This window comes from Eschrichtius robustus, chromosome 7, assembly GCF_028021215.1.
Source record: "Eschrichtius robustus isolate mEscRob2 chromosome 7, mEscRob2.pri, whole genome shotgun sequence".
NCBI classification, from domain to species: domain Eukaryota; kingdom Metazoa; phylum Chordata; class Mammalia; order Artiodactyla; family Eschrichtiidae; genus Eschrichtius; species Eschrichtius robustus.
Window position 1 is genome coordinate 124,282,385 of NC_090830.1, and position 15,792 is coordinate 124,298,176.

Consider the following 15,792-nt stretch of genomic DNA (forward strand, 5'->3'; position numbering starts at 1 on the left):
GGAACTTTGCCATGCATGACTTACTTTGACACCTTTCTCAAGATCTCCTTTCCTACTTTTTATTTGCACAAAGTTTTACTTTCCACCTATCCTAACTTAAAATTTTACTTCGACTTTTGGCATTGGGTTAGTGGTTTTTAGCCTTCTAGACCTGATGTTACAGACTATCTCCGTCTCTGATTTATCAGTTTTGACCATGAAGTGTGTCATTTGAATGTTTTCTTTTCATTAGTAAGTTCACTAGTATATCTCTTACGGAATTAAAAAAAAACTATTCAATGGTTTTAGGTCTACAAGTACAATACTTACCTATTTGGGGCAAGAGAGAAACCATTATTTTATCTAAGTGTTCAATATTTCTCTTAAATTTCACTTGACGTGATGCTTATCATCATGTATTGCTTTAGGTTTTATGTTACAAGGATCTGGCACTATTGTTTTTTTTAATAAGTAAGGTAAGATAATTTAATTTAAAAATAAAAATGCCTCTTACCCTAATCTACAAAGGTTGAGGAATTCCTATTAGCTTCAAATGACAGGCCTAGGATGAAAAAAAGTAAGAGGTGAATTTAAAGTGGGGCGTACTTCTTGTATTCTAAAACATATAAAACATTTATTTAGTATGCTACAGAAAATTAGAGGTTAACTAAGAAACTCTAAGCATGTACTTACCTTGTCCTGATATTTAAAGATTTTTTAAAAACCAAAATCAAGCTAAATACCAATTTGCATACATACTTTTTCATATCTCAAAAACTACTTAGTGATGGTGGGGAAGTTAATTATATATTAGAAATGCCTAGAGCAGGTGTAAAAAAGCACCAGCATAAATATTCCCTTAAATATTTCATAAACATATTAAAATCCTCCTTAACATATTATTTAAGAAGAAATGCCTTTTCTTCAAATGTTCATTTTTATATATTAGGACATGAATGCAAATATTTGCCTTTCTCTTAATCACATATAATTTTTTATACCTTTTATCTTGCTTTTTCTTTAAAGGCCAATTTACTGATTTTATAATAATCGCAGTCTATACTTTTAGGCTTTAAAGCAAGTATATAAACATTTAATTGTATGTTTAGTGAATAGTGCAGCCTACTTTATTAAGCAATTTTAACTTATTTTTTAACTTCTTATTAAGCATTTCTGTACAGGCCACTATTATTCAAATCAATATTTATAAACTGAATTCAGTAACTTTATTATCTAAAAAATGTTCTCACTTCACCCGCATTTTGTTAATGGCAATACAATTCTTTTTGGGCTCAATTTCAATGACACCTTTGATTCCTTCCTTTTCTTCAGCCCTTGTATTCTGTCCCAGGCTGATTCTGACTCTGCACTGTCTCTGATACCTATCTCCGCCTTTGTATTCCATTACCTTTATTAGTTTAGGCCCCCATGATTCCTCTTCTCTTCCACTGCTGTTGGATGTTACAGATTACCTAAAATGGAATAAGTTCTTTTTAAGTATTTGTTGAATTAATGAATGATTACCCTCTGTATATGCAATCTCTCCATTTGTAATCCACCCTTGTATCTCCTTTATCAGAAGATAAAGACATAGTTTTCTTCCCCAAAACATTCAGTGATTTTTATGACCATTTCTAAAATCTTTCATTGCCTCCAAAGTGTCTGTGAAATAAATTAAAACCTCCTTGACAAGACGTTCAAGGCCTTTATGCTCTGACCCAGAGTGATTTTTCTGGTTTCATATCCTACCATGTTTCTCATATTCTACCACACCTTTACTTCTCTTTTTCTCTGTGTCCACATTTAAGTTAAGATATTAACATTTTCCTTGTCAGCCAAGCTCCAAGCATTATATTAAAAACATATATAACTAATATTTAATGGTATTTTATTTATACCAGGAACATTGCTAAGAACTTTGCCTAAATTTTTTCATTTTCTCCAAAGCATTTTGTCAAGTATATACTATTATGTCAATTTTACAGAGGAGTAAACCAAAGACATAGGCCTAAAGAGTCATGTTAAAGGTTAAGCCAGCAAGTGATGGAACCAGGATTCAAATGTGAACTACCAGACTCTTGTACTCCAAAGCAAGTGTGTGCTTACATCTTTGAATCTCACATATAATCAGTGGTCAGCTCTAATCCATTTCGAAGCCATAATATTGAACTGCCATTGTCTAGTTGTGTCTACCTTTACCTTAACTTAGCCCACTGTAGCAGTTTCTAAATAGATCAGCCTCACTTTCTTTTAGTTGATCCTTTATTCTGTATCTAGGACATTCACAATATTGTATTCCTTTTCACCTCATATCAAACCACTCCTTCATATAAACCCAACTCTTTACCCATTTTTCCTATTTTTTGCTTCCCTGGACACTACTGTGCCTCTGGACTCCATTACTCATTTTTCAAATCTGAACTCGGGAAATTTCAGCCTGAAAACTTGTAATGTCCCTCCTAACTTCAGGCAGTGTTGGTACCTCCATGGTGATAGCCATCAGTGTTTTTGTAAGTCATTGTTCACTTATCTTTCTAAGTAGGATGTGAACTTCTTGATGAGAAAAGCTTTGTCTTAGTTGGTTTTTTTTTTTAAATCATTTTTACATTATCTTTGTGACGCCTTTACATAGGTAGTAGTACTGTGCTTGGTATATAGTTAGCCCATTGCTATATTAATATTACTAAGAAAATATAATATTTGTGTCATATGTTTTACTCATTTTCATATGATCTAAGAGAAAATGTAATTCAGACTTTCTATCTAGGTGGGTTTCACGTTTCAACCAATATTTTCACTTTAGAGCAAGAGGTAAAAAGTAGCTTACTATTTTTCTCAGGTTGATTTTTCTTTCTTTTATTTTTTAGTAATAGAGGCAAAAGTGAAGCAATATTGGTTCCAAAGTCTATGTTTTATTTTGTTCTAAATGAGGATTAGTTTTAATAATTACCAATGGTGTTTCATTCTGTACTCACAACTTATTGAGCAATAATCCAATATTTTGTACATAAATTTTTCATTAAATACTGATGAGAAGTTATATGAAGTTTAGATAAGGAAGAAAAATGAAATTTATATAATTCCTTTCAGTTTCTAGTTCTTCTAGAGAAAATAAGTAGAATATTGGTATCTGACTTCTCAAAGCCTACCATCTACATTTCACTTCACTCTATTAATTTTGGGGTCATTTTAACAAAATGTGTTATCCTATAAATGTTTGTAGCTAACTTCAAAATATCTATTTCAGTATACCATATAATTTGTATTTTAAATGATTTTAAGGTATATTTTGTTTATTTTTCTATCTGCCAGCAGCTAATTCTTTCAAGTTTAAAGCTATATTGTGCTTATATGAATCCCATTGTTGGTAACTGTAGGCATTTGGGTAATTATTCACATAGGATGATTGGTTTTTCTTGAAAAGATAGAGACTAATGTTTTCTTGAGAAATGGAATCATTATTTTACATATTGTTAACAACATCCCTTCCAGTCAGAAGTATAGAAACTAAACCCTTAATAACATATGGGAAAAACAAAGAACTCTTCAAATAAAGTTGTTAACATAATGTTATTATTGACATACAAGTAAAAGACATAAAAGTATATTTTATTATCTATTTTTAAAGTGTAGAAATGTTTAATCTTTTCAAAATTGGAAAGGTCTGTTAATTTTGGGGGGGGGGGCATAATTTCACACAGAAAAGTTGTAAGGATATTCAATAAGTTCCCTCAGATTTCTTCTTTCTCTCCCTATCTCTCAATTAAGCATTGCAGACTTGATATCCCTCTATTCCTTAAAGATTTTAGGGTTTATTTTTTAAAAGTTGGGAAATCTCTTAACTACATTATAATTATAGAAATTAGGAAATTAACATTGATGCGTATTGTTATTAAACATAGACCTTACCAGTTGTCCCAACATTGTTCTTTAGAGCAAAAGAAAATTCAAGATTACTAGTTGCATTGATTTGTGTGTCTCTTTAGACTTTAATCTGGAACATTTCTTGAGTCTTTCTTTTTATGTAATGACATTGACATTTTTTAGGAATACAGGTATTCCCAGCTTTTCAGATGTTCATAAACATTTGGTTAAAGTGGTGTCTGCCAGATTTCTTCACTATAAAGTCACTATTTTACCCTTTAATGAAAAAATATCTCGTAGGAGATACTCTGAGACTATGTGAATATCATGTTACTTCTCAAACTTTTACTCACTAGTTTTGTGATTTTTACCAAATAGAGATTTTCTAATTCCATCATTCATTCTACAATAATTAGTTAGCTTTCTTCTACAATGAAAAGCTTTGTCTTCTCTAGTTTGTCTGTCTTTGAATCTTATCTGTGTATTCATCTGTGCATCTATGTATTTATCTATGTATCTATGCATCTGTCTGTGTTTCTATCTATTTATCTATCTATCATTCTTTGAGCATTTCCTTATGTTTTTGGCACTCATCTTGTACCTTTCCTGCCCTAACTGGAAGCTGGCATTTCTCAAGCATCCCTGGTTCCTTTATTGGTCTCTTTGCTACAGGGCCGTCATTGTTTATGGATCATCCTAGCAGACAGAACTGGAAAATAGATGTATGTATACATAACAGACACCAGTAAATTCTCATACATAAATATAAACACATCAGTACCCATTTCTGTATCTACCTGTACTCTATAGTAAAATCCATGAGTTCACACTAATACCTCTCATTTCCTGTCCTTTACTACAGGGTTCATTCTATCCTTCCTCCTTGCCAAATACTTACTTTCCTTCTCTGACAGCAAATAATCTAACTTTAGTTATTGACAATAAATGTATTTTAATTTATATCAATAAAAATATATTTATTTTTATATACGAAAGTTTCATATGTATTCAGTTCTATTTGTAGATCTTCTATTCTACTCCACTGATCTGTTTGCCTATTGATGTGCCAGTATCACAGTGTTTTAATTTTAGAGGGCTTATAAATGTTTGAATGTCTATTAGAACTAGTCCCCCACCCCCTTTTTTTAGCTTTTCATTTTTAGTGTTTTCCTGGCTATTCCTGAATGCATATTTTTCTATGTGATTATTATTATCAATTTATCAAGTTCCATTAAAAAATATTAGTATTTTTGCTGAGATTGGGTTAGATTTATAAACTAATTCAAATAGAACTGACATCTTTATGATATTGGGTTTTTTTTTTTTCAAGAACAATGTGTGTCTTTCCATATTTTTCACAACTACTTTTATGCCTCCTATGGGTTTTGCATATTTTTTGTTAAAATTTATTCCTAAGTATTTTATTCATTACAATTATAAATAAGATTTTATATCCTTTACCTGGTTATTGTCAGAGGGCTATTGATCTCTGTATATTAATTTTTAAAATTTATTACCCTACTGAATTCCTTATTGTTTTAATTTGTTTTAACACTGATTCTCTAGCGTTTCCAGACATACTATCATATCATTTACAAATAGAGGTAGTTTTACTTTTTTTCTAGTCCTTACACATCAATTAATTTTTCATGTATAATTACATTGGTTAATATCTCTAATACAGTTTTACGAGTAATAGATCTATTGGGGAATCTTGCCTTATTCCTGATCTTAGTGGAAGAAAAGCTTCCAGTGTTTTCTTATTAAGCAAGATACTGGCTACTATATATATGTGTGTGTGTATATATATATATATATATATATAGATATAGCTATATATATAAATATATACACACACATATACATATGTTTGTGTGTGTGTGTGTGTGTAATTATGCTAAGGAAGTATCCTTGAATTACTATTTTATTGAATGTTTTATCAGGAATGGGCATTGACTTTTGTCAAATACTTTTTAGCATCTGTGTAGATAATCATATTTTTTTATTTTTAGATTTGATAATATGGTGTATTAATGAATTTCTTAATAATGAATCAACCTTGCAATCTTAGTACTTATATTTAACGGTGTATTTACTGAATAGGTTATTATCATTGATGGTTTCAGGTTAGTTTCAGCTTTCAAACTGTTAAAAAAGTACATTATATGTTTGAAATTAAAAAGCATACATGGTCAAGAATGTTACATGTTATCTATATGTGCCATCCACACATATATATTGTCTATCAAGAAGTTGAAAGAATCTCAGGATATAATTCTTTACTACTTACTAGATGTATAAATGTGGACTTTTTTTTTTCCATTTCTTTGAGGCCATTCTATCAAATGAGTATAATACATATGGTGTAAAGATTGAATAGGTAACGTGTGTGAAAGTACTTTGGAAATAGTGCAGTCATATATGGTTGCAAAATATTGTTCTTGTCATTAACCTACTTGATGTTTTATATTTTTAACATAATGAATACTCAACGACTTTTTTCAGATGATTTGATTCATTGATTAATAACTATTCAAAACAACCTTTAAAAACAATCTCATTGAAAACAATGCAGATTTAAAAAGAGATGCAATAAAAATTCAATAAATTGGAATTTAAGAATTTGAACTTAAGGCAAGTAGTAATTTTTGGTGGTAGAACTGAATGTGGGAAAAAATGCCTGGTATTTCATTGGTATTGAGGTTTGGTTTGTGAATAGATTCTAATAATATGTGTCATTCTTGCCTCATCTGTAGCCCAAGGTATTAATATTTTGCCCTACTTTTTTAGATGAATGAAAACTTAAGATTAAAGAAATAAGTATAAGTAAAATTTAAAGGGTTTAAAAACTTGAATGGTAGTCATTAGGCGTGTTCAAGAAATTTATCTTGCTAGAGTTAGAAAATGAAATATGACTAAAGTTATTCTTTATCAAAGCTAAACACAAGGTATTAAAAATACAATTCCAGAAGAGTTGGGTTGAAATTTATTTTGGTCAAATATTTTCAGTGCTTATGCTTAACCCTCTTCTATCAAAAAAGAAAAAACCGAAACCTTGTTTGTTTTAAATGAGATTTGTGTTTTGAACATTCAGTCAGAATGAAGAACTGACAAGTTATGTGTTTCCAGGCTTTGTGGTTATAGGTCAGGGGTTGGCAATTTTTTTTTCTCTAAAGGATCAGGTAGTAAATATTTTATTTTTTGTGATCCAGGTACAGGTATGGTTGCTGCTTTGCTGCTGCCTCCTCTTGTTCCTACTCCTTTGCCTCCAGCTTCACCACCTTCTTATCCACAATCCTTTGAAAATGTAGAAACCATTCTCAGCTTATGGGCCATAAAAAATAGGAAGTGAGGACTTGCCCTCACGGGTATCGTTTACTGACCCTTAAAACAGATGGTTAGAGTTTCTCCTCATTTTTCAATATGTTAGATGGCTTTGAAATGTAAAATATGAATCTTAATAGCCCTCTTGGCACTTTATCACTTTCCAACCTGTAACTTAAATCCTTAAAACAGTACCATTTACTTGGCAGTTCCAGTCCTTAAGTGCTAGATTCTTGTTCACCATCATATTCTCAGACTAGTTCTAGAGCAGTGCTTTTCACCCAACAGCGTTCAACAAATACTGGAACAAGGACTGAATAACTGAGTTTCACTGTGCTTTATTTATTGGAGAAAGAATCATTTCTTAATTTCTCATTTACTCTTTATTTAGGCAAATACGGGTGCCCAATATCCTAAGTAAACAAAATAATCTCTGTAAGTCAAATGACATATTTTAAATTATGAGACTTGTCATCTTTCCAGGAGAAAACAAAATCATACTCTCAGCAACAGATTAATACATGGCAATAGTTATAATTTTTGAGTTTTTAGTGAGAAAAACCAGATTGCTAAGATATTATTGATATCAACATTTCATGTTTATTTATATCAAAGGGAAACAGCTATGTTCTGTTTTCCCTTTTTATAAGCCACACATGATGGATATTTGGGCTTAGAGCTGTAAATAAAAATATAAGTTTGAAGAATATAATTTTAAGTCATGTGGCTATTTGAACATTTGTCTTTGCCAGAATTCTTACTATATTTGAAAGCTAATGTAATATATCTACTAAATATCAAGTATAATTATGCTAGAAGTATATAAAGGAAATTAAGTGGACATGATCTCCTAACTCCCAGAAGCTGTTGTATATGTGTGTGACAAATAGCAATGACATAGCAATTAAAGGACCGAGGCACATAAACTGACTTTGAAACAAGTACTGCCCATGACTATTTTTTGATTTCCTTTTCTAAAGTATACTCTTTATATACAATTTATTTGAATAACTCTTATAGCATCTTTTTTTCTATCCTTATTGTTTAGTTTTAGTTACAAGTTTATATTGCAAATTTATATTATAGGGAAACATAAATACCGTGTGACCTCATAAGGTTCCTGTAATGTATAGCTAGGCTATAAAATCATCATCATATAAAATTTACCAAACAAAAGGCCACAGTATGATGATTTTATAGGTGCTTATTCAGCATAAAAAGATAACCTCAAACGCTGACAACAACAGAATGATGTCAGCACCGTCATGAAGTATAAATTTTAAACGATTGAATTTAAAATACATTTGTGCCATTTTAGCCTGAAGTGTAGCACCAGAAGGGAATTCTCTCAAAATGAGTTTTCACTAAAAGGTATTTTAACACAATATTTTTTCTGTCTCAGAAATTATTAAAGCTACTATGCAATGATAATTCTTTAAAGAAATGCTGCAAGTGTGACTATTATCTAGTTCTGCCATAAAGGGTAAATAAAAAGTTTACCCAAGTTTTAAAATATTAATGTGTATCATTTGTTTTTTAGTGAAGTTCTGAATACAAGATAGTATTAATGTGAAACGGCAAGTTAATATTAAAAGATACCATGGTATATTCACTATTTATGAAGTTACGTGTTATCAATATATGAGTCCCTTTTTTGCTCATGATAGTTTCCTTTATTCCTTGCACTTCTGCATCTTGTCATTCATTTCTAAAATTCTCACATGTTGTGTTTCCATAGTTAATTCTACAAACTTAAAGGAAGATTATACTGATCTATTTAAATAGTCTTTATAAAGGAAAACCCACACTTTTATGTAGAAGCCTCTTTTAGCAAAGAAAGCCTGGCTTCTTAATAATCTACCTAATACCAAAGTTTATTTTTTATGTGTGTGTAGGGTTGTATGTATTTACTTTATATTAATTATGTATTTTTTTCAAAGCAAATAATCATAAACAATAAGAAGCTTAGTGTTCTAAAATATTTTATATTTTGATCAAAATCAGTGACTCATTATCTTATTTTTAAATGTGTATGAAAATCAGGAATGAAATCATTATTTCATTTTTATCAATAGAATGGTTTAACTAGCTGGTGGTGTGCAGGAACACAGTAGTTCTCATTAAAGGTTTTTGAAAGAGCTAATGACATGATCAGCCTTATCTCTTGAGAATATGTCTCGGGATTGGAGAATGAGTTGTAGCCATACTGAAGGCAGAAATATCAGTTATGTAATGTATTGGTGTCAGTAAGAGAGCATGAGTGACAGGACTTGAATGATGTGTTACCACAGTGGAAAGGAGGAGGTCAGATACAAGAAAGATCCTGCATGTAGAAACTAAACCTGCCAGCTGATTGGATGTTGGGCACAATAAAGTGTGAGATTTGTGTCCTGAATAATTGGAATACTGATCTTTAACAAATGAATGCAAAGTAAGAAAATGAAATGAGTTCAGTATGAACCAAATTGACTATATGTAACCGTTATACTATGGAATGTTTCAGGTAGTATTCTGGAATACTGAAACTGAGAATGATCTCAGAAAAGGATGATTTTTGGGCAAATAAACAGATATGCTTTTTTATACAATATGTAAAATTATATTTTTTTATTGTTGGCAGTGGTAACAGTAGTGGAAGTAATAGTTGTATTTATTAAGTGCTTGATACGTGCTAGGAATTTAAAATACATTATCTCATTTAATTCTCACTAAGTCCTGAGAGCTCCTTTCTCCTTTTGAAGACGAAGAAACTAAGACTAGTGAGGTTACATAAATTGCCCAAGGTCACATAGCTAGTGATTATAGATGTACATTTTGAAGCTGAACTGTTTGACTCCAAAGATCTTATGCTCTTTGAAACTCATTTCATTAAGTAGATGTACCAAATTAGAAATGGAAAAAAGTCCAAAGAAGGATGAGATAAATACTTGGATCCACACTAGACTTCAGGATACCCCAAAGACTTTGAAGAGTTTCACAAAATTTTTAAATAAGTGAATTTACTTCCCCTTAATTAAAAATAACTTGTATGCTAACCCTAGTTTTTGGATGGCAAGAGGATAATTGATGGTTTACAAATAAGATAATACAACCTTCCCTGAAATGTGATGCACATGTTTTTGATGGGGAATATTCAATATCGTTTTGGTTTTGACTTACAGCTTGTACATGCAGTGGACATGCAAATATTTGTCATATGCACACAGGAAAATGTTTCTGCACAACTAAAGGAATAAAAGGTGATCAATGCCAATTGTAAGTAAAAACTATTTTCTAGAACTTTCATGGGTTGAATTTGTGCTGTAGAACTAATTGTTATAGGTTTTCCATTTTAAGTTTAGTGTTGTGTTAGTTAAGCAACCAGTATTGTTTTAAGCTATGTTTACTTGCATTTTATCAATTTTCATAAAAAATTAAGCCTTTAAAATGACAATTTTGTGGAGCCTTCAAAACAGAGCCCATAGAATATTTGTCTTTTGTATCTCTCTGATAAAAAGAAACATTCTTATTTTTTCTGGAAAAATATCTTATATATCAAACCTCCATTGCTATCTTTATAATTTTTCTCTATATCTTGTTAAATAACTGAAATCCAATGTTTCTATGCATTTCCTTCTCTTGAATCTTTTATTATTAATTCTGATCATTATAGTCTTCTGGGCCTTGCAAGTGGTTTCTTATACTCATCTTCTTTTTCTCTGTTATTTCATTAGACATGAACCCACTCTTGTTGTTACTCTGCTTTCAATAGTTTTATGAGTGGTTTTTGTCTTTTTATAATTTAGTTGTTATTCTCACCTACCTCCAAAAGGAGTAACTTTAAAAAGTAGTTGTTTCATGTTACTTAAATGTTTTTTCTTATTCATATTCTTCATATATTAAAATCATTTTTATAGTTTTGAGTTGTATATATGCACTTACGTTTATATTAGGTATAATATGCTGTATGACATAAACCATAAATTCCAATTATAATAATTATATAATTATTTTAAAAATTAATAAAAGATTCTCCAAAACTATATGTAAATATTTATATCCAAAGAGGTGTGTTAGCCATGGAAAATGATCTTTTTGTTTGTTTTTATTTAGAACAAATAACATTATTTACAATAGAATTATCCTAAACATTTCAAGTTAGATGGTCATGTCTTTGACGAGTCACTGAGGTATCATAGGTTTTCAAGAGAAGGTGAGCAGAACCAGTTTTTATTCCTTCTCCATAGTCTCTAAACTTAAAAATGAGGTCAAAGCATAAGATCTTAGGGAAATTCCTATTAAGGAAGGCTATTTTGTTCTCAGTACCAATGAGATTAAATCAGAGTCCTATGCTTTAAGTCAGAGAGATGCCTCCAGTATTCTGCAGTGCGACATACTGGTTGTCATAAGTAACACCAACTTCTTGGGTGTGTGACATGTGCATTTACACAGGGCCTCATGCTTAGAAGGGCATCATGCCTGATTGAATGTTCTTCTGTCGCCATATTAAAATTCTTAATAAATTTTTAACGAGAGCATTTTCATTTTGTACTGCGCCTTGCATCTCTCTTCCCCCAGTGAACTGTGTAGTAGCTCTTGGTCTTAAGCAACAAATACTTTATTTTTGTTGTGAGATTCCATCATCATTATAAACACTGACAATTTAAATTTGTACTTTACTTTTGCACAAATGGTATAACCATCCATAATAATTATCCGTTATGTGATGCAGTACGTTAGAAACATATTTTTGTTTCCAGGTAAGAGAGACAGTATTTTAATTCACTGAACTCATGGGCTTCTAAGCTTATATATACAGAGTTACAGGATTTGGCATATGTATGAAATATTAGAAAAATAAATTATATAGTTCTGAATGGTGAAATTACATTTTGCCCTAGTTATTATAAACAGGAAATTTTTTGTAAGCAGAGGAAAATTTGGAATACTAATTTGTAGAGAGTATTTTGTGGACAGTTTTTGTGGATAGAATTACATTCATTACTTTTTTGTTTTAGTTATTTATTTGTTTTATTTATTTATATAAGATTTATATTATATAATAATATATATCATATCTTATTTGTATACAAATATAAAATATATTTATAAAATAGAAATATATGTATATTATTTGCATATTTATATTAAATATATATTTATATTTGTATAAATATTTATTTGTTTTATTTATTTAATTTATTTATTTGAGTGTAGGGCAGTGATGACAATAGGGTCCTCATACTTAAAGCAATAATTTCCTGCAGTGTGCTTATACTGGAAAAAAAGCTCTCTTTAAGAAGCAAAGCTAGTCACGCAAGTCAGTAAACAATTATTAAATGAGTGGTTGCTACTCTTAATGAAGATGACTAACACAGGGTTTTTACTTAAAGCTTCTTTCAGGCTAGCAGTGGAGACACTAGCCAAAATATACTATATTAATTTATTATTGATACATTAGTGATTTGAGATGCTTATGAATGAACTCTTTCCTCTTCCCAGGATAATTTCTGTTTGGCTTTAAGTATGTAGTCAGACATCACATCTCATTTGTGTATTTTCCATAAACTCTCCAAATTGAAATTGGTTCTCTTCCTATTTACTAATTTTTTCCTTGCATTATCTATGTACTTGCCTGTATCCTTTATTAAGTGAACCTCTTTAGGGACCATTGCATCAGTACCACAGTGTAAGTGTTCAATAAATTTATTTAATGGAATAGAATGAAGAAAGTAGTGAAGGAGTCCTGAAAGGGAATGATTGATTTATCATGGAAGAATAAGGAAAGTTTGAGCAAAGCATATTTGAGATGGAACTTGAAGGAAGAGTTAACATTTTCTGGGTATAGAATGTAGTAAACAGAAAGGGAAACCACATCAGTAAAGCAAACAAGTAAAAATGAACGATAACATTTCCAGGTTTTGCTCGAGATGTAGAGAGCTGGAAAAAGCATTGTTCCCACCTTTACAATGAAAGAAAGAAAAGCTGGGCGAACTGCAAATTCATGAGTTTTCTTGAAAGTGTTGGAGAACTGAGATCACAGGGTAACCAAATGACCGAAACTCTAAAGAGAAACGAGAGCTTTCAGGGAGAAATGAGACCGGAACACTGGCTAACCTGGAGTGAAGCCAGTGGGAAGCTTAAAAGCAGAGTCCAGCTGAGGTGGCTGATAAATTGGTGCTCAAGTGCTCATCGTCAATAGTGTGAAGGTCCTGGGGCTGAGGAATTGGTGGGTCCACAACACTTTTTAGAGTTTTTTTTCATGAGCCGCACCAGTTGCTCATGGAAAAAATTGGAGATAATTTCTTGTGGTGTGTGCTGGGGGAAGGGAATAGTAGACACAGTGGGCAGGGCTTCAGTATGGGGTCAAAATATTCATTTAAAGGGACACCAAATTATTAATCTTGCCAAGGTAAAGTTCTCATTCTGGCCCTGGCCTAAACACAGTTGGAACTCAAAAATGGTAAGTTAAAAATTAATTTAATGGAAAAGTAAACTATAATATAAATATAAATATAAAATGAGTGAAGTGGTATTGTCTAGGAAAATTGTTTACTTTTGAGGAGCAACATGCAGACTTTAAAGAAAACACACATATTATTTTTGTAAAATTTCTCAATTTACAATGTGAAGGTGACCCATATTTGCATTTTGTAAAATATAATGTCTGTCATTTTCAGTGTATGTGTAATGAAGGTCAGTAGTATTTAATTGCTTTTTCCTTCAGCCTTCTAACAACCCTACTGATAGAAACTAATGTTCCTCAGTGGGAAATAAAGGGGAAATCAGATATAGGTGAAAGAAGTTTTGATAAAATGTTGTGGCAGATACTTAACGATACATCTTGCCAACTCTCATGGCTTTTAGGGTTTCATCAAGGCTGCAGTGGACAGTTTCCTGTACTTCCCAATATTCACATAAAGAATGAGAATCTTTGTTTCTCTTTTAGTTCCAAAGCTACTTATTTCTGCCCAGGTGCAACCAGGAAGTGTAAAGCAGTTGATGCCAGTATGGGTAATCCTTGGCCAACGAGAAATGGGAGTTTGTCCTCCATTTCCCACATTGTCACCAGTGCTTCCTGAGATAACTCTCCTTAGCAAGTAGCCACATCCAAGTCCTTATTTCAGCATCTGCTATTGAGGTTATTCTGACTAAACTGGTTGCTACTGGAAGCAGTTCTACATAATAGACCCTCAGCATAGGATTTTATAATTGGATGACTTATCAAATGGCAATAGCACTACAATGCTAATGGTGAGTGGGGTAGTGATTATCCTGGTGTGCTATAATAATTATTGAGAATATTAACTGTGTTTGATAGGATAAAGTATAGGTTGAGGGAGAAGTACTAGTTTATGTAGCAACTTTAGCACTTGAAAGTCATGGGGCGATGGTAATTATGCTTACAAACTTGGCTAGCGTTTGTTAATTGCCAAGAATGCGTAAAGAAGGAGGCTTCCATCAATTCAAGGCATAATGTGAACATCAGAGGCCCTCATGACAGCATTTAAAGACCCTCATCCTCTATAGCCAGAGAGCAGAGTATCTTGAAAATTATGCCCAGGATTTAATCATAAGGTTGGCAGACTGCAGATGAAACTGAAGGCTCAGTCATGACAATTTACCCATGCCAGAGTCGATGCCTGATGACAAGGAGTAAGCCTTTGAGGCCTACAGTGGGGACACTTATGAGTATGACCTTAGAACCCTGAATGCTAGATTCCCTTGAGCACTCCTGACTGGAAGAAGTAGCCCTCTGTCATTTGCTAGAGTAGAATAGCTTCCTTTTCTCTGGACACAGTGCAAAGATTTCACCTGAGGGTTATGCTTCCTAAAAAGATGTCCTCCTCCAGAGTGTCCCCTGCCTCTACTTATTGTGTTCAGATCAGTAAGAAGCATCAGGTCTCAGTGTAGCATGAATGGGAAAACACAGTCTCTGCTATGGGAAGAAGATAGCTTATTCACTCAAAAAGTTGCAGAGCCTGGTAAGTATGCAGAGGCAGGAATCAGGAGTGCACAGTGAGGGTGTTGGACCTGGGAACATGGGATATAAGACTGGAGAAGGGAGACTGTATTGATACAGCATCACTCTCCTGTATTTCAGGATTTCATATCTTAGTGAGTTTACCTGGAGTTGCTGATGGCTTTTTAAATTGTGGACATGATGCTTGCCTCTAGTTAATGAGGTGGGAGTTGCTGGAACTGTCTTGGGAAATTTTGAGCACTGGGGTCAGAAACTCAGGAAGTTGGATGTATTGGAATGCATGTATTACATAATATCAGACTGCCCATTAAGTGACTATATTTTCTTGGAGGTCTTCCAGAACACTTCCTTCACTAGGACAATAAGGAGTACAACAGTAAGGGGAGCCCTGGAATCTGTGGAACTCAGTGGTGGCTATTCCCTGTAGGTCCTGATAGACAGTAGAAAATGATTCCAGTCAGCTGGGCTCTCTAGTGACAATGTGTATGTCAGGATTCCAGAACAGTAGAAGCCAGGTGGTGACATTTAACTCTTAAATATAGATATAATTACCTTAATAATCAGCAAGACCAGATGACCAACGGGGTATTGGTTGGCAGGGATATGTGGAAATGCCTAAGTGAGTTCTGAGGGATGAGCTAAATTGGCAGCCAACTAGATTA

General features: G+C 32.3%; 1 protein-coding gene across 2 annotated transcripts in view; it reads left to right on the top strand.

Annotated features, from left to right (window-relative positions):
• ATRNL1 (attractin like 1) overlaps window positions 1–15,792 on the top strand; it is a 684,787-nt gene that overhangs the window by 193,340 nt on the left and 475,655 nt on the right. For both annotated transcript variants that reach the window (XM_068549055.1, XM_068549056.1), the window contains one exon: window positions 10,329–10,422. In XM_068549055.1, coding sequence (XP_068405156.1) covers window positions 10,329–10,422 — 94 coding nt within the window. The remainder of the gene's footprint in view (window positions 1–10,328; window positions 10,423–15,792) is intronic.